Source organism: Salmo salar, chromosome ssa22 (assembly GCF_905237065.1).
Source record: "Salmo salar chromosome ssa22, Ssal_v3.1, whole genome shotgun sequence".
Lineage (NCBI taxonomy): Eukaryota > Metazoa > Chordata > Actinopteri > Salmoniformes > Salmonidae > Salmo > Salmo salar.
The window spans coordinates 13,888,678-13,908,313 of NC_059463.1; the positions used below are offsets into that span (position 1 = coordinate 13,888,678).

General features: G+C 40.7%; 1 protein-coding gene and 1 non-coding gene across 11 annotated transcripts in view; both read right to left on the reverse strand.

The window, feature by feature from the left end:
* Window positions 1–365: 365 nt before the first annotated feature.
* On the reverse strand, window positions 366–438 carry trnaa-ugc (transfer RNA alanine (anticodon UGC)). Its single transcript has one exon. It is a non-coding gene; the product is annotated as a tRNA-Ala (tRNA).
* A 2,299-nt stretch (window positions 439–2,737) lies between these two features.
* The window catches only part of chl1b (cell adhesion molecule L1-like b), a 74,539-nt gene continuing 57,640 nt past the window's right edge, over window positions 2,738–19,636 (reverse strand). For 6 of the 10 annotated variants that reach the window (XM_014166365.2, XM_014166362.2, XM_014166366.2 and 3 more), the window contains 12 exons: window positions 19,237–19,459; window positions 18,342–18,457; window positions 17,902–18,106; window positions 17,632–17,754; window positions 16,176–16,355; window positions 13,265–13,294; window positions 12,076–12,147; window positions 9,820–9,933; window positions 9,424–9,585; window positions 8,857–8,988; window positions 4,762–4,834; window positions 2,738–3,687 (listed from right to left, as the gene is read on the reverse strand). In XM_014166365.2, the coding sequence (XP_014021840.1) occupies window positions 3,480–3,687; window positions 4,762–4,834; window positions 8,857–8,988; window positions 9,424–9,585; window positions 9,820–9,933; window positions 12,076–12,147; window positions 13,265–13,294; window positions 16,176–16,355; window positions 17,632–17,754; window positions 17,902–18,106; window positions 18,342–18,457; window positions 19,237–19,459 (1,638 nt within the window). In that variant the 3' untranslated portion in view covers window positions 2,738–3,479. The remainder of the gene's footprint in view (window positions 3,688–4,761; window positions 4,835–8,856; window positions 8,989–9,423; window positions 9,586–9,819; window positions 9,934–12,075; window positions 12,148–13,264; window positions 13,295–16,175; window positions 16,356–17,631; window positions 17,755–17,901; window positions 18,107–18,341; window positions 18,458–19,236; window positions 19,460–19,636) is intronic. The other 4 variants (XM_014166367.2, XM_014166368.2, XM_045705147.1 and 1 more) reach the window with 4 other exon arrangements.

Sequence of the window (19,636 nt, forward strand, 5' to 3'; positions counted from 1 at the left end):
ATCTACACATAATACACTATAATGACAAAGTGAAAAAGGTTTTTCGAATTTTTTGGCCCAGCCAGAGCCCAAACTTGAACCCGACTGAACATCTCTAGAGAGACCTGAAAATAGCTGTGCAGCGACACTCCCTATTCAATCTGACAGAGCTTGAGAGGATCTGCAGAGAAGAATGGGAGAAACTCCTCAATTTCAGGTGTGCCAAGCTTGTAGCGTCATACCCCGGAGGACTCATTTTACATTTACATTTTAGTCATTTAGCAGACGCTCTTATCCAGAGCGACTTACAGTAGTGAATGCATACATTTCATTTTCATTTCATACAATTATTATTATTATTATTATTATTTTTTTTTTTTGTACTTGGCCCCCCGTGGGAATCGAACCCACAACCCTGGCGTTGCAAACACCATGCTCTACCAACTGAGCTACGGGGGCAGCTGTAATCGCTGCCGAAGGTGCTGCAAACAAGTATTGAGTAAAGGGTCTGAAAACGTATGTAAATGTGATTTCATTTTTTCATTTTTAATAAATGTGCAAAAATGTCTAAACCTGTTTTTGCTTTGTCATTATGGGGTATTGTGTGTAGATCGATGTGGGAAAAAAACTATATAATCAATTTTTGAAAAAGGCTGTAACCTTTCAAAATGTGGAAAAAGTCAAGGGGTCTGAATACTTTCCGAAGGCACTGTATATAGCAGTTTTCTTTTATATATTTATTTTGTCTGCTGAGTCCTAAAGAACAAATGTGGTCCCTCACACAGGAGGAAGTGTGACTTGTAAAGTTCAGTCAAATGGAACAGGGTAACCCATCATGACCTGAGCAGTGTGATACTCTACTCTCTGCTATCTGCTTTTCCATGTGATTATAGCCCTGCTCCTTTATCCACTGACTGAACCCACCCCTTTGATTTCCCATGTTAGTCTCCTGAGGCACAAGTTGTTTTAAACAACCCATTAACAACCTTGGAGACAGGCCTGACATTGAAGTGATTTATTTTCAGATAAACGTTTCCCCCCCACTGTTCTCAGACTTCTGATTTGAAGGCTGTTATGATTGGCGTGTGATCTGTTTCTGCATATGATATTGCTTCTCGCTAATTAACACCTGATGAAGTCAATACATATTCGAAACTCAAAGCTGAAGAAACATATGCATTCTAGAATCTATGAATTAGAGAAGCTCCTTTGGCACAATTTGAGGTAAACATGTAATTGAGTGATCACTGTAGATATGCAGTACATTTCAGTAACAGAACTAACCCCACACAAAGTATACACATTCATGTCCCAATAGTGTTATGCATTATTTACAACAGACAGAACACTTACCACAATTGTAACATAGTCATGTTCCGCATCCTAACCAGTAGATGTTATAATTGCAAAGCTTTCTGCAGAATGTTCAGTGTATCACAAACCCCAAAGCACAAATTGTTTATATTGAAGTGGAAGTATTCTTTATATGAACAGTTTAAAGACGGACAGTCAGTCCATGGCCAACGGTTATGAAAAGTGAAACAATTTAATAACATCAAAAACATCCACAAACGTTCTGAAACACATGCAATAGCTGTACATGTTATTTTTTGTTGTACAAAGACGCAATAGAAGGCGATCGTCGTGTTAACGTTTAGGTTGACTTTAAAACAGGCCTACTACTGTGATTCGTTTTTTTTGGAGTTGAACGGCAGTGTCTAAAATGGCATGCAAGTTGAAATGAGCAAGGCTGTTCTAAGAACATTGGGACAACATTAAGCCATGCTTTAATTTGTATTTTGATGAACTAGAATAGATCAAGCGGTAACTCGGTTGATAATTGTCTGCATGTTGTAGCAAGCTGTCACATAAAACCACTGAATCACAGCCTCGCCGTGGAAACCGGATCAGAAACGTCTACAACAACAGTATAAGTACTTTCCTGTTATCAAATGAGAGTTCTCAGAGCACCTGGGTCGTTCCATGAAATGAGTGCCTTTTGTGTCCCTTTGATATATTAAGTAGAAATTGTACACAAATGTTGAATTGCCTGTTATAGTAAATGAAGTAGCCTTCAATATAGACCACATGGAAAATTCAAGAAATCAGATTTTTTATATGAATAGACATAAAATTCATGTCGCTCTGTGCATCCTCTGTGATTTTAATCCACTTAACCCCAACATTCTCCAAGTTTTCACCATCATTGTAAAGCCCTAGTTATTTTGATGCTTTGACACTCATTTCTGATGATGATGATTTATTTTATGTGATTAGTAATTCATTTTAAGCTTAACAAAAAAAAACTGTCCGTCATTTTAATGTCAACCCTGTTACGTGAACTGAACTCTTGTTTTAATATAGTGAAACTATTCATTTTCAAATATTTTTTTCAAAAGAAACATTGAACGTCTAATAGTTATAATTACAGTATAAATGCAGGTGAGCTGTTTCTACTCTTTTCGGACATTTTCTGGTCTTTTGTGGAGGAATACTGAGCGAGTCGATCATAACACATTAACCCTGTAACCCATAGATCAACAGGCTAGACATTTTTTTATAATGCCATTTTCTTTGTGAAGCTTGCATTCAATTGCCCCTCCCTGTTGCACACAACAAGCTTATTTCCCCCCAGTCACAAGGGGATTCATGGCTGATTTAAGATGAAGTTTTAAGATGAACCCTGTTACGGTCAATCCTGTTACTTTATTTGCCACTTAATAGGCACTTACTATAGTTTTATTTAAAAAAACATTGAGACGGGAAAAAGTGTTTTTTATTAAGTTGAACATTTGGTCTTTATGACAGAATATTAAAATGAGGTAAAAAATATATATAATGTTTACCAAATTACACTACTCAAAAGGCACCTAATCAGTGGAACGACCCACCTGCCTTAGGTCTTTTGTGTATTTCATCATGTGATATAACTAAGGCATCCATTTTGTATTATTTTGTCATGTATAAAACCAGGAAATAAGTTAATAAACAACTTTTGTACACATATTAAAATCATATTTAATGAATGCATTTCAAATATAAAATGTCAATAATATTTGCTTCAGCTGAACAAGACAGACATCATACGCTCACATACGCTTGTTGTTTGCTAAAAGACCTGGCAGTATAACACAAGGAGAAATGTGGACTGGAGTTTTCTTAATTTCTTCCTTTTATATTTGACTGGATTACAAACAGTTGTTGCATTTGACAAAAAAATGCAAAAGCCTCAAAGGTTTTCACTGATTTGCGGTAATATAAAACACTCCACACATACAATAATATATACATTTCGAAATGATGCATTCTGTTACAGTTTGATAAAAGGACAAGCTTTATAAAATGAAGATGGCAGTGCAGCTGACAATGACAAATTACATTTCACATGAGATTCTGCTTGGTATGGATGATGTCATGTACTTCCTTTATTAAGTCCCCCCCTCCACCAGTCTGATGAAAGTGTTGTCCTAAGGATGGATGATGGCCCCTTTTCCTTTCTCTTACGCTTTGCTCTGATTGGTGGTTCCTTTGACTTCCACGGACACCCTTTTTTCCTTGCGTCCAGCGTACTCGCCGATAAAGGAGCCATCCTCGTTGAACTGGGCGTCCTCATCCCCATAGTCCACCAGGCTGTCCCCACTGTCCTCTGCTTTGATCTGTCCGCTCAGAGAGTGCTGGCTGCCCTTCAGTGGCTTCTCATCGTTGTCACTGTGTCAGAACACGATGGCACAAAGACAGGGGATTTAAAATCCACCTAATTTCACTCATGGCTTAACTCAATAGGCTTTACTGGTGAGGACAGGGACACAGGCGGGTTTGAACCCATAAAGCTTCAATGAAGAGCTTCGGTGATTTGGCAGCGATGTTTACCTCTGACTGATGGACAGAGGAAAAATGATCAAATATGTCAAGTGTACTTAAACTCTACATGTACAGTATATCCATGTACTATATGTGACAATGAATGGGATGATTTAAAGTAGACAGGGTATTGATGTGGATGTCGGGCTGTTGTAGTGTTCAATTATAGTGTGCTTCAGCGTTCTGAGCATTTTTAGATTTTGGAGCAAACATACAATAAATGTGCTTTCCTGTTGTCTGACGTTTTGACGCCATATATTTTAAGGACCACACACACCACTCTAGTTCTCAACTTTACTGTGACCATATGGCGAAAGATGTCTAGGCTACTTTTGCTTCAATTTAGGTTCTGAGTGTGAGACTCTACTGATTGGAGTGGTGTGCGGGTCTCTGAGTTGCATTCTTTGAGTGTGTTCTGAATCGGACCAGTGGAGGATTAATGAATTGAGCACAGATATTATTGCCCCCGGAGATGAGCTGCATTCAATTACACAGATTGGTTTTAGCCTCCTGCTAGGTTGTGTTGCGGCCAGGCAGCCATCCTTCATTGAGCTCCATTCAGAAACAATTAGTAACATCTGAACAATGAGGCTGTTACTGCTAATGAGCTGAGCTCTACCACCACACGTCTACCTAATCACAACGCACCGTATAGGGTGATACCACATCGACATCACGAATTCGTCAACAACAACAGGGGTGTTTGTTGCTGTTTACCACATACATGTTACGCCTACATGCTACTCAGCCCATCGCATGTCTCGAACAGGGATGTCTGTGAGGGTCCGTGTATAGCTCATGCATGTGGGGTTTTCTTTTAAATCAGGAGAAATGCACAGATAGAATTATATGATGTGATACAATTCAGAACATTGGGTACAATGGATTCTCGATGCAGTGGTGGTTGGAGGTGTGATTTACCTGTATTCACAGAAGGTGTCATCATGCATACCCTGGGATTCAAGGTCTGGGTGGAGGTCCTCTTTCTCCTTTACTGCTCAGAGAGAAAGATCATTATTTAGGAGACCATGATTACACTATAACACTCCATAACATTTTTTTTTACCTTCCCTTACAAAATAAACTGGTGAAATGGCTGCTTTCACATGTTGAGCTTAAATTTCACAATATATTTTGTCTCAATTGCCTCAAGGCTTAAAAATCCTTCTTTAATCTGTCTCCTCCCCTTCATCTACAGTCATCTACAGTGATTGAGTGACATCAATAAGGGATCATAGCTTTCACCAGTCTATGCCATAGAAAAAGCATGTTCATAATGTTTTGTACACAGGTTGGAATACTACTGTGAAATCGTGAAAATGGTGATGCCATTTTAGTGTAAGAGCTGTTTGAAAAGACAGTCTGAAATATCAGCCTGTTATGGTGGGATGGATTTTTTTGCCTGCCTGGTGACATCAAAAGGTGGTAAATTAGTTATTAGACCAATGAGAAAGAGTGTTCCAAACCTCTCTGCCAATAACTGTTAGTTTCTAGTTTTCCCCTTTCCACTCAGACCACTTCCAGACAGTCCTAGAAAAATTCTTGCTTGAGAAATTGCTCTTTGCTAATGTTTCTTTTTGACTATTTGTATTGAAAACAATCACAGTAAAGTATTTAATTGTTAACCATAAATCATTGCTATTGAGATAAAAACGGCTGCATTGGACCTTTAACGTGTGAAATTCACATTTGCAGTTTTACATGTAAGAAAACTCCATGTGTAAATCTCACTTTCACATGTGGAATTGCAAGTTCACGTGTTAAAAACAATCACGTGAAAATCACATTTGCAATTTCACATATAAGAAAACTCCACATGTGAAAATCTTACTTAGCTTATCTGAGTATAATAATTCAAGTAAAAAACTATTATTTCTGTTTTCTGAGCCATCCACTCCATTATTAGTCCTCCATGGTGTTGCATTGATATACATGTATACTTAGCGCTACCACTAGGGAGAGGCATTCAGAGTGTTACTGCTGTAAGCGTGTTGGTCCGTGACCATTGGAAGAAGCCCAGTGAAAAGAACAGAAAAGATAGCTCTCTGTGTCTCATAATTCATTATCCTGGTTATATTTTTTTTACCTTTATTTAACTAGACAAGTCAGTTAAGAACAAATTCTTATTTGCAATTACAGCCTAGGAACAGTGGGTTAACTGCCTTGTTCAGGGGCAGAAAGACATATTTTTACCTTGTCAGGTCAGGGATTCAATCTAGCAACCTTTCGGTTACTGGCCCAATGCTCTAACCACTAGGGTACCTGCCGCCCCACTTGTGTAGTTAGCATCATAAAAAGTAACCTAAAATACAAATAATTAGCGTGATTAATATGTACACATGTAAATACCCTCAATATGAGCACTTGTTTATAAATATAACAACAATATTCTCTGAAATGCCATGTTGTTCTCGTTGACTTGGACACAAAAGTGGTTACATTTTCAAAATCTATATAGAACATCTTTAAATAAACTGTGTTGATATTTTTGGTCATTTTAATTGTTTTGACTGAGTGAAAAACGAGTAAGATGTCCCCATTCACATGAGTGTAGCCAAGCTAAATAACTAGCTAGCTAGTTCACTTTTGTGTGCAAGTCAAAGAGAACAACATGGCATTTCAGAGGATATTGTTGTTATATTTATAAACAAGGGCTCATATTGAGTGTATTTACATGTCTACATATTAATCACTTTAATGATTTGTATTTTAGAAGGTTTTATGAAATTTGTATCCAATGGTGGCATGCTAACTACTAACCGCTAGCTAGCTTAGTGATAGTGATAGCTAACCTTCAATGTTGTCCTATTTACCTATTTTTCGCTTCTGTTATTGTTAACTGTTCATTGGTTTTGTTACATTTAATAAACAGGCCTAAAAGGGATTTTAATGTATTTGAAAATGTGTGAATTTGTTTGCTTTTGGAATTAATGTAAACAGATACTTTTCTATAAAGAGATGATTTAGAATTAGGGCTGTCAGAGTTAATCAGTTAACTCGAGTTAAACTCAAGTTAAAATCGTGATTAATCGCATTAATCAAAATACACTGAATCATCCAAAATACATAATCGATACAGCTAAAAACAACAATGCGAAGTCAAAACAAGTTGAGATTGAGGTTAACGAAAGTGTGTTTTATCAATTTAGCTGATTTTGCTAACTGTTACTTTGGACAAATTCAAGACGTCAATGCTTTTTATAAAAACATCTTAAATTACAGCTCAATTTTAGCAACTTGACAAAAATGTTAAATGTTTGACTGCCCTATTCGGAATTGAACAGTCAAAATTCAGAGATTGTGAGAAATGTATAATAAATATACACTGGATGAGAAAAAGTGTCGACCCGTTTGTTTTAATGGTCATGACGTTGGCTTCTCCCGTTGGAGACACGGGTTCTAGTGAAATGTATAATATCGTTTGGAAACGTGTCAAATGAGTCAGATGAAAAAAAAAAAACGTGAAAAATGTACTTGTCAAAAATCCATGTAGTGTCCGAAAACCACCTGTCTGACTCATGTGGTAAAAAAAAGCTGTAATTATTTTTTTCGCACAAGTGTTTTTTACATTTTTTAAAAATTGTAATGCTTGATGAAGACACAATAATGTTCTGTTAAAACGCCTTACAAGTTCTCTCACATTCTGAAGTAATAACATACCGTAAATTCCGGACTATAAGCCGCAACTTTTTTCCCAGTTTTGAACCTCGCGGCTTAAACAATGACGCGGCTAATATATGGATTTTTCCCGCTTTCAATTTCTTTTATCCAAAAAAACACATTCTGTGACGTGCTCAGTTTTTTGGCGGCATGAAGCTTTCATTAGACCAATGAAATTGCCGAATGGGTTAAGGTCAAACAACTTTTTTGTTTACTGTTTAGATTAAATCGAGCGCTCTCAAACTTCCCATCATTCTGATTACGGTAGTCATTTTGTCACCCTCATCATGGCAAAGACACGGAGAAATGCATATGATGCAGCTTTCAAGTTGAAGGCGATTGATCTGGCTGTTGGAAAAGGAAATAGAGCTGCTGCACGGGAGCTTGGTCTTAATGAGTCGATGATAAGACGTTGGAAACAGCAGCGTGAGGAATTGACTCAGTGCAAAAAGACAACTAAAGCTTACTGCTAATTTTTAATTTTTTGTTACAAAACGTGTTTCGTTAAAGCCTTTTTTTTTTTTACAAGCCGTGTTTCGTTAAAGCCTGTGTAAAGTTCATTTGTTTCAACGTACCGGTAGGCACCTGCGGCATATAGACATCTGCGGCTTATTTATGTTCAAAATAATAATTTCTTTAAAATTCAGTGGGTGCGGCTTATATTCAGGTGCGCTTAATAGTCCGGAAATTACGGTACTCAGTGCTTGATGTCAGCAACATTTACAATATGAGTAACAACTAAATCCTCATTTCAAAGTGGGAAGCTTACTATCAGTGAAAGTGCAGGAGGTAGTGTTTAATGAAGGCAACACAGAACAAAGCCATGTGATTTAGACTGTCTTTCTGACATGATAGGCGATTAGCTGAGCCCAATAAGTGTATAAAGATGAAAGGTACTGTAAAATACCCCCCATCCCCCACAGACAGGACTGGCATTAAGATACCCTGGCTGGTCCTTATGGCATCACCCCACCACTGGCATGTGACCATAACATTTGCATATCTTCTGTGTATTTTGTGCATTGTATGCTTTGTTATTCAAATTCAGCATATCCCAAATATGATATGCTGTATTTAAATGTTATGAATACAAATGCATATGCTCCCATTAATTCAAGTTCCCATTATACTCTAAATATATCAGCGTTGACATTTTGAGCAGTGGTGTGATGTATATTTCTACAAATAATAACACATCAGCTTAAGTATATCTATAATGGTGTCCAGAGTGATGTATCATTTCTCTTTTGTAACGAGGACTCTAAATGGAAATATAATGATGCCTAGTGTAATGATTAGTTAACATTCATAAGGTGCAGTGTGTGTGTGTGTGTGTGTGTGTGTGTGAGCACCTACCAGCATATTTCCCTCCTTTATTTCTGTTGACAAAGCAGGCGATTAACACAATGAGTGTGAGGACAGCCACGGCACACATCAGCCCGATGAACCAGCCCTGGGTGGAGATTCCTCCATGGATGCTTGCCAGACCTGAGGAGAACAACAACACAACTCTTTGACATTGACTTGACCCTGCCTTTCACGAGGACACTTAATTGAATGTTTACATCGACAAAGTCTATCTGATGCAGAGGCAGAGAGGCAGCAGGTTACGCTGAAATGGAAATGTATCCGTATTAATATTAAACAGCTAATCCCCTTGTCTAATTAATCAACTGAGGAGGCTGTTCAAACAGAAATTCATTCACCAAGTCACACAGAATGTTTTTTTTTTTGGGGGGGGATCCTATTGACACTGAGAAAACCATGCATGATACCTTGAGACACGTTCAAGGACATTGGTGCACCTGCATAGACCTAGTACTCAATAAGACATCAATTGGTTGTGGTGCTGATGTAGGTGGGGGGGGGTTGAATGAGGGGTGGGAGAGCGTTTGCTTCTTTTCCTGTGGCATCCCTGCTCACCTTTATCCCTGGTCCTGATTACATCTTCAAAAATACTAGAATTATCAACCCAGTTCTTAGTCATAAGGCGCACAGTGTACGCAGTTCCAGGCTCCAGCCCCTCAATGATGTGGAAAGTCTTAGAGGTGTTTACTGCCTCAGAGATCTTCCAGTTACCTTTACCTATAAGGTGCACAATCAGGGAGGGTTAGTACTCATGAGGGGTGAAGGTTCAAGGGTTAAAGGTTACTTACAGAGAGTTCGATGAAATAACACAGAACAACATTTCTAGCATGTAACGTTAACGGTAATACGGAATACAGATTTCTCAGATGTTACCAATACATTCAAAATCCCCTTAAACATGTATCACTATAAAATAGACTACAAATGGACAGAGAAGTAATATGCGCTTACGGTTGATCATATATGCAACATAAAACTCTGAATCGGTTTGTTCGCTTCCCGGAATCCAGCTGATATTTGCAAAGTTGTCACTAACTGAGGAACTAATGTTCAACAGGGCTGGGACTGACAGACAGATGAGGGGTGAAAAGGGGAGAAACGGCAGAACAGGGTTAGTAAAGGATAGTCACGAGAAGACAGATTACATCCACACAAAAAAAAAACATTGGATCGGAAGCTGGCCAGAGATGTTGATTAAGTCAATCCATTTGCTTACGTGTTTCATTCCTAATATTACTGTAGGACACAGAATTAAGGCTTATCAACAACTTTAACACATTTCATGAATCACTTGGAATGAAATTGCCAAAGGAAAACAACAATGATATGGAAATGTTTAGACAAGGAAAGTTCGCAGAGCTGAATGGAAATCTATAGATAGCATGCATCCAGTGAAACCTGCAGACGAAAGAACAAAGCAAAACCCTGCTTATTGACACCAAAAATGTATGCGTTTTCTTAAGCAATACCACTGACTGCTCTCACTTTTCAAATCACATAGATTTACCCTGCTGCAATACATATGTACTGTACACTGAGTGTATTAAATATTAAGAACACCTGCTCCTTCCATGACATAGACTGACCAGGTGCATCCAGGTGAAAGATATGATCCCTTATTGATGTCACTTGTTAAATCCACTTCGATCTGTGTAGATGAAGGGGAGGAGACAGGTTAAAGAAGGATGTTTAAGCCTCGAGACAATTGAGACATGGATTGTGTGTGTGCCATTCAGAGCAATATAATGATTGAAGTGCCTTTGAACGGGTATGGTAGTAGGTTTGAGTGTGTCAAGAACTGCAATGCTGCTGGGTTTCCCGTGTGTGTCAAGAATGGTCCACCTCCCAAAGGACAAATTGAGGGTATTCTCAGGGCACAAATACACAATATTATAATGTTTTGTACACTCAGTGTACAAACCCCTATGGAAAATATGCTTAAGATGTGGAGGGGTTCAAGTGGTTCATGTAGATGGGTCCAAGCACAAAATTGAGCTTTTCTTCTACAACAGTAAACACTTCAATGGGAATGTTAAATATCAGAGGTTAGTAAGTCCCTTTGCCTCACTACAGTTTAACTCAGGTGTGGTGAATACATTAGACAACAACAGACTAATAAAGACTCTGAAGACTCTGACACTCCAAGAATAAATCAAAGAACCACTGTACCAGGAGTGATGGTGAGAATCATGCATCACACCATATTGCTAAAGTTGGTAAAAGAAAGCTATGGTTTGACCCGGTCAACAGCAACCAATCCCCTTCATTTCCCTCGGGCATACATGCAAATCTGTGACTGCGTCTCCTGCTCAGGTGTCATTATTTTCTCAGGTGATAATTCAGTACACAAGGACACCTGTGTCTGTGCTGCCCATCCCTGTGAGCACAAATGACACACCGTGGGTAATGCTGATATATGACTTCGTAACTATGGTAATTCCCATCATTCGCTTAGTATGATGACTAAGTGACACGGGGCCTAACTAAAAATATCCCAGGGCTTGGCGTGTTTGTCACCGCGCTGCTCAGCCTGGTATTAAAGGCTGCAGAAAGCATCTGCTGTCACAGCAGGGAGCACAGCCCTGGCCCTGCCACAATGCCTGAAAGATGGCTCTTCAAAGTCAGGGAGTTCTATAAAAGGAGTGCCCCAGTACACAGAAATATTCTGATCTACAGCTTTCAACAGCTTTCAATTTGTCCACTTATCTCAGTCCCCTAAATATGACCGTCTCTTTAAGAGCTCGCACCTCCTCCTCACTCTGCCTGGCTAAGCCGACATTCTCCTCAGCTCAAATGGTGCTACGGACATTTGCTTGCCCCACAGCACTATTGTTGTTTACCCAGTTGAAGGTTACATGGAAATGTTCAGGTGACTGTTTGGTCAATATTCTGCTGTGTAAAAGAGGACCGGGCCCCCCCCCAAAAAAATCAATCCTTGACAATTAGACATATTTGTCCTGTTTGAACTACAACACACTACACTCCCACCTTCGGGTATGGAATAGATTCAATAACGTGACTGTCTGTTGATGAGCTTGTTGAGCCGTTTGCTGGAACTTTAACTCAACATCGATGCTGAGGCTAGTTTTTCATTGATCGAAGTTAAGCTCAAAATAGAGGATTTGTGTCATAGCGATCACTAGAGTTGACAGTTTTTCCACCTATGACTATCATTACCATACTGAGCACAATTGGTGACATGAATACCTATGTTGGAACGGGTGGCATTGGACACGTGGGAGACTGCAGTGCTTGGAGGTGAGGGGGAGGCAGACTGGTCTGAAAAGAAAGACAGATCTTGAGATTATTGGCTATTTTTTGGAGTGAAGGAGGGGGAGCTACTGTCTGCTGACTACTAGTAGAATTGTTAGTACACTACAACTATGGGTAAAGTGAACTGATGTTAGTTTCTAGTCTACAGATATGTCTACTATAATGACTAGTCAAGGTGGTTACTACTACAGAGCAATGCATACCATCAAAGAACTAGGAAACAAGGTGTAATTTCTGGTTAGATATGATCATTGGTAATAATTTGTCCTACAGGAAGTGACCATTCTACTGTTCAGTTTGAGGCAAAGACGCCATCATTTGAACGCTGAATGACACTACAATAGAGATGCCTGTCTGATAGCCTTCCTGTACGTTGCACTTAAAGTTGAATTTGATCCCGTTGCTTTTGTAATACAGGTGGCATTGATCCTGCCGTTGTTAGAACACAAGTCAATATTCATTTAGGGATTCACTAATGAGATCGGATTCATATGAATTTATAATCAGGATCCTCATTACCATTTGTTATTGCAGAGAAAACCACAAACTTTGTCTGGAAACAGGGGAGTCTGTATTGGTCTACTAACGAAAGGAGGCATCAGAGTGCTCAGCGCTGATGGCAAGGGCACGCAACAGACAAGGGCAATTATTCACAGATGAGAGGAGTATCTGCATCATTTTAGCTTCGTATTTGTGCGAAATATTAAAAGGTCTTAATTGTTGCCGACATCAGATTCAGTAACTTTCGCTAAATGCCCGCTTGACCCATTCAACCATGGAGGCAGGCAGGGCCTAGGAGCTGGCTGGAGCTGTCACCTCCCACCCGTTTATCAGCCCTTTATCCATATTCATGCTCTCACAGCGAGTCTATGTTAAAGGAACTATAGCTGACAGAAATCACGCGAGCAGGTATATGAAAAGAATAGCATGAGTCTTTCTCAGAAATGGAATGAGAGAGAGCTACAGTTCTACTCAACTATCCACCAAGGATGTGATACAACTAATGAACTGCAGACTCATACAGTAATACATCGACATAGTTAATATACCCGAGGGCGTGACTTGCAACAGCGTTAGACAACAGTAGTTGTTTTTTACTGCACATAAACAGAAATCTACATACTGAAGTTGACAGTGGATACCGCTGTTGAAGCTGGTGAAGAGAAGGAAAAGAAAAAAGGAAAGCATTGCCAAGCAGGTACATGTATTGAAAGTTGTTGATAGGCATACATTATTTTCAATAGCATAAGTTAAAAGCCTTAAATATACTGAACAAAAACACAAACGTAACATGCAACAATTTCTACGATTTTTCTGAGTAACAGTTCAAATAAAGAAATCAGTCAATTGAAATGAATTCATTAGGCCCTAATCTATGGATTTCACATAACTGGGAATACAGATATGCATCTGTTGGTCACAGATACCTTTTTAAAAAAGGTTTGGGTGTGGATTAGAAAACCAGTCAGTAGCTGGTGTGACTACCATTTGTCTCATGCAGCGCGACACATCTCCATCGCAGAGTTGATCAGGCTGTTGACTGTGGCCTGTGTAATGTTGTCCCACTCCTCTTCAATGGCTGTGCGAAGTTGCTGGATATTGGCGGGAAATGGAACACGCTGTCATACACATCGATCCAGAGCATCCCAAACTTGCTCAATGTTTGACATGTCTGGTGAGTATGCAGGCCATGGAAGAACTGGGACATTTTCATCTTTCAGGAATTGTGTACAGATACTTGCGACATAGGGCCGTGCTTATCATGCTGAAACATGAGGTGATGTCGGCGGATGAGTGGCACAACAATAGGCCTCAGGATCTTGTCACGGTATCTCTGTGCATTCAAATTGCCATCAATAAAATGCATTTGTTTCCCTTTGTTCACAACGTTGACATCAGCAAACCGCTCGCCCACACGACGGCATACACTTGGTCTGCGGTTGTGAGGCCAGTTGGACGTGGAGTCTTATGATAGAGAAATTAACATGACATTCTCTGGCAACAGCTCTGGTGGACATTCCTGCAGTCAGCATGCCAATTGCACGCTCCCTCAAAACTTGAGACATCTGTGGCATTGTGTTTTGTGACAAACCTGCACATTTTAGAGTGGCCTTTTATTGTCCCCAGCAAAAGGTGCACCTGTGTAATGAACATGCTGTTTAGTCAGCGTCTTGATATGCCACACCTGTCAGGTGGATGGATTATCTTGGCAAACGACAAATGCTCACTGACAGGGATGTAAGCGAATTTGTTTGAAAATTTGAGAGAAATAAGCTTTTTGTGAGTATGGAACATTTTTGCAATCTTCAATTTCAGCTCATGAAACATGGGACCAACACTATGCGTTAACATTTTTGTTCAGTGTACATTAGCATGGCATAGCGAAAGCATATGCAGACACCAACCGCAACATAAGCATGAAAAAGATGCAAAATGTTACCCTACATAAATGTGTGTAAATGAAGTAGATTACAGCTATCTGAATAAACAGTCAAAAAAGGTGCTATGTAGAACCTAAAAGTTTTTTTTAGCTGTCCCCATAGGATAAACCTTTGAAGAACCCTTATTGGTTCCAGGTAGAACCTTTTATATTCCAGGTAAAAACCCCTTTGGGTTCCATGTAGTACCCTTTCCACAGATGGTTCTACATGGAACCCAAAAGGGTTCTCTTATGGGGACAGACAAAGAAATATTTACAGGATATACATCCAAAGCAAAATATCATTACTCCCACACAAAAGCATGTTTTTTTTGGTTTTCACACTATAACAACGTTTTGTTAAGTTTTATTTGGGCTCCTGAGTGGCGCAGCGGTCTAAGGCACTGCATCTCAGTGCTAGAGGTGTCACTACAGTCCCTGGTTTGATTTCAGGCTGTATCACAACCGGCCGTGATTGGGAGTCCCATAACCATTTTGGGTTTGGCCGGTGTAGGCCGTCATTGTAAATAAGAATTTGCTCTTAACTGACTTGCCTAGTCAAATAAAGGTTAAATAAAATGAAGTAAACAAATCTAAACATTCCTTCTCGCAGCACACCAAATGTTATGTTTTTAAATTCAACCCAGAAGCCTGCTTACTGAGATTGAATAGGATGCTATGTTTTGTTATACTGTACATTTATATCAATGTGAAAGCCCTTACTTGCAGGTAGCCCATCAGTTATGAGCGTTGGGCCAGTAACGCAAAGGTCGCTGGTTTGCATCCCTGAGCGGACTTGGTGAAAAATCTGTTGATGTGACCTTGAGAAAGGCACTTAACCCTAAATGCTCCTGTAAGTTGCCCTGGATAAGAGTGTCTGCTAAATTACTAAAATGTGCTATTAGAGAGGACCCAAATCAATTATTACAATTGTTGGACAGAGGCTGTGTGTGTTGTGGCACCTTAGAGTACAGTACAGACTCTCCATTACAAATTCAAGTGCACTTGCTTATTTTCATTAGATTCTAATTATATTTGACTGGTGCCACCCCCTTATCTACACTCCCACAGACTCAGAAGAGTACATACTACTTGTGTGAAGTAGAAATGACATATACTGCGTTTTATAAAATGAAAATGATGTATCATGTGCATGAACCAAACATACTGCAATGGCTGGCAATTGACTTACCTTACCAATTCCTATATAATAATACAATATGATATAGAAAATATACAGTTTCACTTGCCGAAGGCAAATCTCTTTTCCATCTGGTTGTTTCATAGCTTGCTTTCCCCTTTAAATCAATAAACACTTGCTATTTTATGACAATGATGAATGAAACCCCTGCTCACACCCTTATGATATTGTTTAACCACAAAAATTACTTAGATAGAGATATGAAAAGCCTGGCAGTTGGCGCCAATATCATATTCCCTGAGCTAATACATTACTGACATGGCTTGGTCATCTGCTAGAGTACCTCATCCCAAAGTCCGGCTCTCACATCTCACTATTACCCCCAACCCTAAATCCATGCCCCCTTTCTGTCCCTATGGGACTTCCTCCAGCATCCCCCATCTGCCCTGCAACACCTTGGCCTGTGTGACTTACGCGCTACAGGTGTGGTGGTGCTCTCCTCGCTGACCTGGGGCCCACAGCCCACCCTGGTGCAGGAGCGCAGGTAGAACTTGTACCTGCTGACGGCCTCGAGGTTCCGCAGGACACACGAGGTGGTGTCCGGGCTGCTGATGTCCATCGACTGCAGGACACCCACCTCCTCTGTGTCGTTGACTAAACACACACATAGACTGGATTAAACGTGTGTTGCTACGTTAATGGACACAGAGGTGTCTCTCTGAAACACCAAGGAGACAAGAAGCCTATGATAGATCATTTGAAAAGGACACATGATATGTTGGGGGGTTTGATGAATACATGACCCCGCTATGTAAGAATGTACAACGTGATCTGCATTGTGAGTTGCTTCAGCCCTCCCTAGCGGTGGAACTGGCCCTCAATGTAAGTGTAGGTCCTGTGAAACCTGTGAAAAATGTAGTTAGCAAGGCCTTCTAAGAAGCTGGGCTCAGCCCTAGACAGCTGTGCAGCAGCCTTTAAATTCCTCTGGTGCGTCCTCCCGGTACCATGCTGACAGCTGTGTGCATTATCCTCAACATTTCACACACGAGTTCCTTCAAGGGGACTTCAAAAACCCCTCACTTCAAAAGAGTCCATCAGCTTTATCACGCTTGCACAATGTAAACGTCCCTTCTTCTGAAATACAGCATGACACTTTTGGCCCTCTTGTGCTGCGGCAAAATCCAAAACCTTTAGTGAGAGTTGCTGTGCAATGCTGTCTTTAAAACATTGTAATTAGCCTTCATCATCATTATTGTTTCAGGCCAGGGGTTGAAGAGTGGGACACACACACACGCACGTCATGTCCAGTGACTGTTTCCTTTGGGATTAATCTGGGTCGTTGGTTGTGATGAAGGCCCCAGTGGACGGTATCGGGTCACTAACAAAGACCTTAAAAGGCTGTGACACGCTGGCCTTGGTCAGCGCTGCTGGGGCCGGATCATGACACACCACACAGGCCAGTGTGTCACACCCCAACCCGACACTGACCCCTCTTTCCACCAAGGGGGTCAATCCCGGGTTATACTATCAATAAGTCCTACTGGATATCCACTTCCATGCTTTCTGATGCCATCCAATAAAAAAACCATTTAACATTTAGTTGTATTCAAGCCTCGTTACTTTAATCTGAGTTTCCCCACATTGGATCATATTCTCATGCAATCACTGTGAGACTTAAACCTGTGGATCACAGCTCTGCATGCATTTTCTCACATTTCTATAATAGGGCTAAAGTTGAACACCAGCTGTAGGAGCTAAACTCTAAACCCTCATTAACAACTCGTTCAACAATGTGCTGTAGCACCATTCACAAGCACAACATTATCTCCTAGTGGTAAGATCAAGGAATCGCTAGTCACTTTGAATGAAGGTAAGCTGGTGCATGTAAGAGACTGCACTTCAATGGGGATGAGGAAAGAGTTGTACACACTTAGCTGATACTCTAGCCGGTATCCTGTGACGACTCCATTGGCAACCAGAGGAGGTGCCCAGGTGAGAGCGACGGTGTGCTTCTGAACATCTGTGACCCTGAAAACAGGGTTTTCCTCTGGAACTGGGAAACAAAAGAATATACAGGTAGTAAGCAGTTTGATAGTGTAGCACAATAATCTCGTCTCCAGATAGTTATTTTCTTCTTCCATTGGACAGTACTGAATCACTATGTTCCATGGCACCCCAGACCTCTCCCCTCATGTCTTACCTCCCTCGGGAGTTTTGAAGTTGACGGCGTGGCTGCCTGGCCCGTTGCCTCGCCCGTTGAAGGTCATGACGATGAGGCTGTACTCAGAGAAGGGTGTGAGCCCTGGTACCATGGCATGGTTCCTGTCCCCCGGGAATGTCAGTGTGTGTTTGTTCCCGTGAGTCTTTTTTGAGTCCAGCAGACTACGCAGCCGCCACCAGTTTATCTGACACAGCCATGACAGAGGGGAGACAGTGTTATAGGTCTAACAGATCATAATTATGTGAGAAAAAGACAACAGCTCATAAATAGAAAAATGCCACGGTCTTGGTCATGGTATTTTTTCGCTAGTGTAAGGGAACAGTGAGCTGCCAGCAGTAGGGAGACAGAGTTGTGTGAAGGGGCCAGAAGATCCAGCGAGGTCAGGGTCTTAAAACTACTGGGCTGTTTTGAGGAATTACCCTGTAGCCTCCCAGATGTCCGTGCAGCTTGTCCTTGTGAACACGTGTCCAGCTGACCTTGACCAGCGAGTTGTTCATCACCTCCACCTCTACATCATCAGGGGCTGCGGAGGGGACTGCAGGGCCAAACACACTCACGTCACAGTCCATTCAGCCCGTATGTCACACTGAGTACTGTAAAGATCAGCCCAACATGTGAAGGATGAGCTCAGCTTTACAGTGAATGATCCACCAGATCATATGTGTAGCATTGGCAGGGTTGAGTATTTAGGTGCTTCAAAGCTTTACCTCTATCAAATAATAATCTATAGATCAGTGACTGCAATCTAAATAACGTGATATACCAAGGGTGGAACTAGTGTTAGGCTCACTGCTATTGCCTAAGCGATGATACCAGGCAGTATGACAACAAAGGAGTACAACGCTTCTAAAGGAGGACAACACATTGTTAACAAGGTTGAGATGGTACACGCGACCTGCGGTTATATCCTGAGGGCAAATCCAAAAGAACGCTAAAGATAAAGATAGAAATTAGTAAGTGCATGGAATGAAATGGTTCTAAAAGAGAGTTTTCACTTTGGCATGAGTGAAAGGGTACATAGGCCCTATAAAGTGATGCTCAACCAAGCTACTAGCCTATATCACAAAGCAAACATTGGATTTCATCAACTACTCTGGCTGGTGGGTTAGGATTCTGCTCACAAATCTATAGCACTTGTAAAGAAGAAAGAGTCCAGCTTTTAAGGACTGGAGCCAACCACACACAAAGCTGAATGGTACGTACGGTACTGGCCTTATACATCTGAATGATATTATTATTGTGTCATTCACATACATTCTTTGTATTTACAAGGCTGTGAGATTTTATTTTTTTAAAACAACAGTAGTCACTCACAGTCCTCTCCAGAGTAGCCAGTCATCACTTTGGGTTCAGGTCCCCATCCCTGGTAGTTCCTCGCCTGGATCCTGACCTCATATGGCACAAACGTGGGAGTGCCCTTCACCACAAACGAGTGTCTTTTCACAACATGCTCGTGCCAGTCCTCCTCCACATCCTGCCGTTTATAGCTCACCTTATATTCAAGGCCTGGCCCATTGTGTTCAATGGGGGACAATGGCTGCAAGGGCGAGGAATGTAAGAATAGCAGTAACACACAGATTATTACCATTTAATAGGAACTTGAACAATCAAGCAAGGAGCTCTTTATATTTCCTTCTACATCCCTGGCTATTTTGGGGTAATCATGTCAAGCCCATATTCATGGATCCTAATATTGGATCATATAAAATCAGTA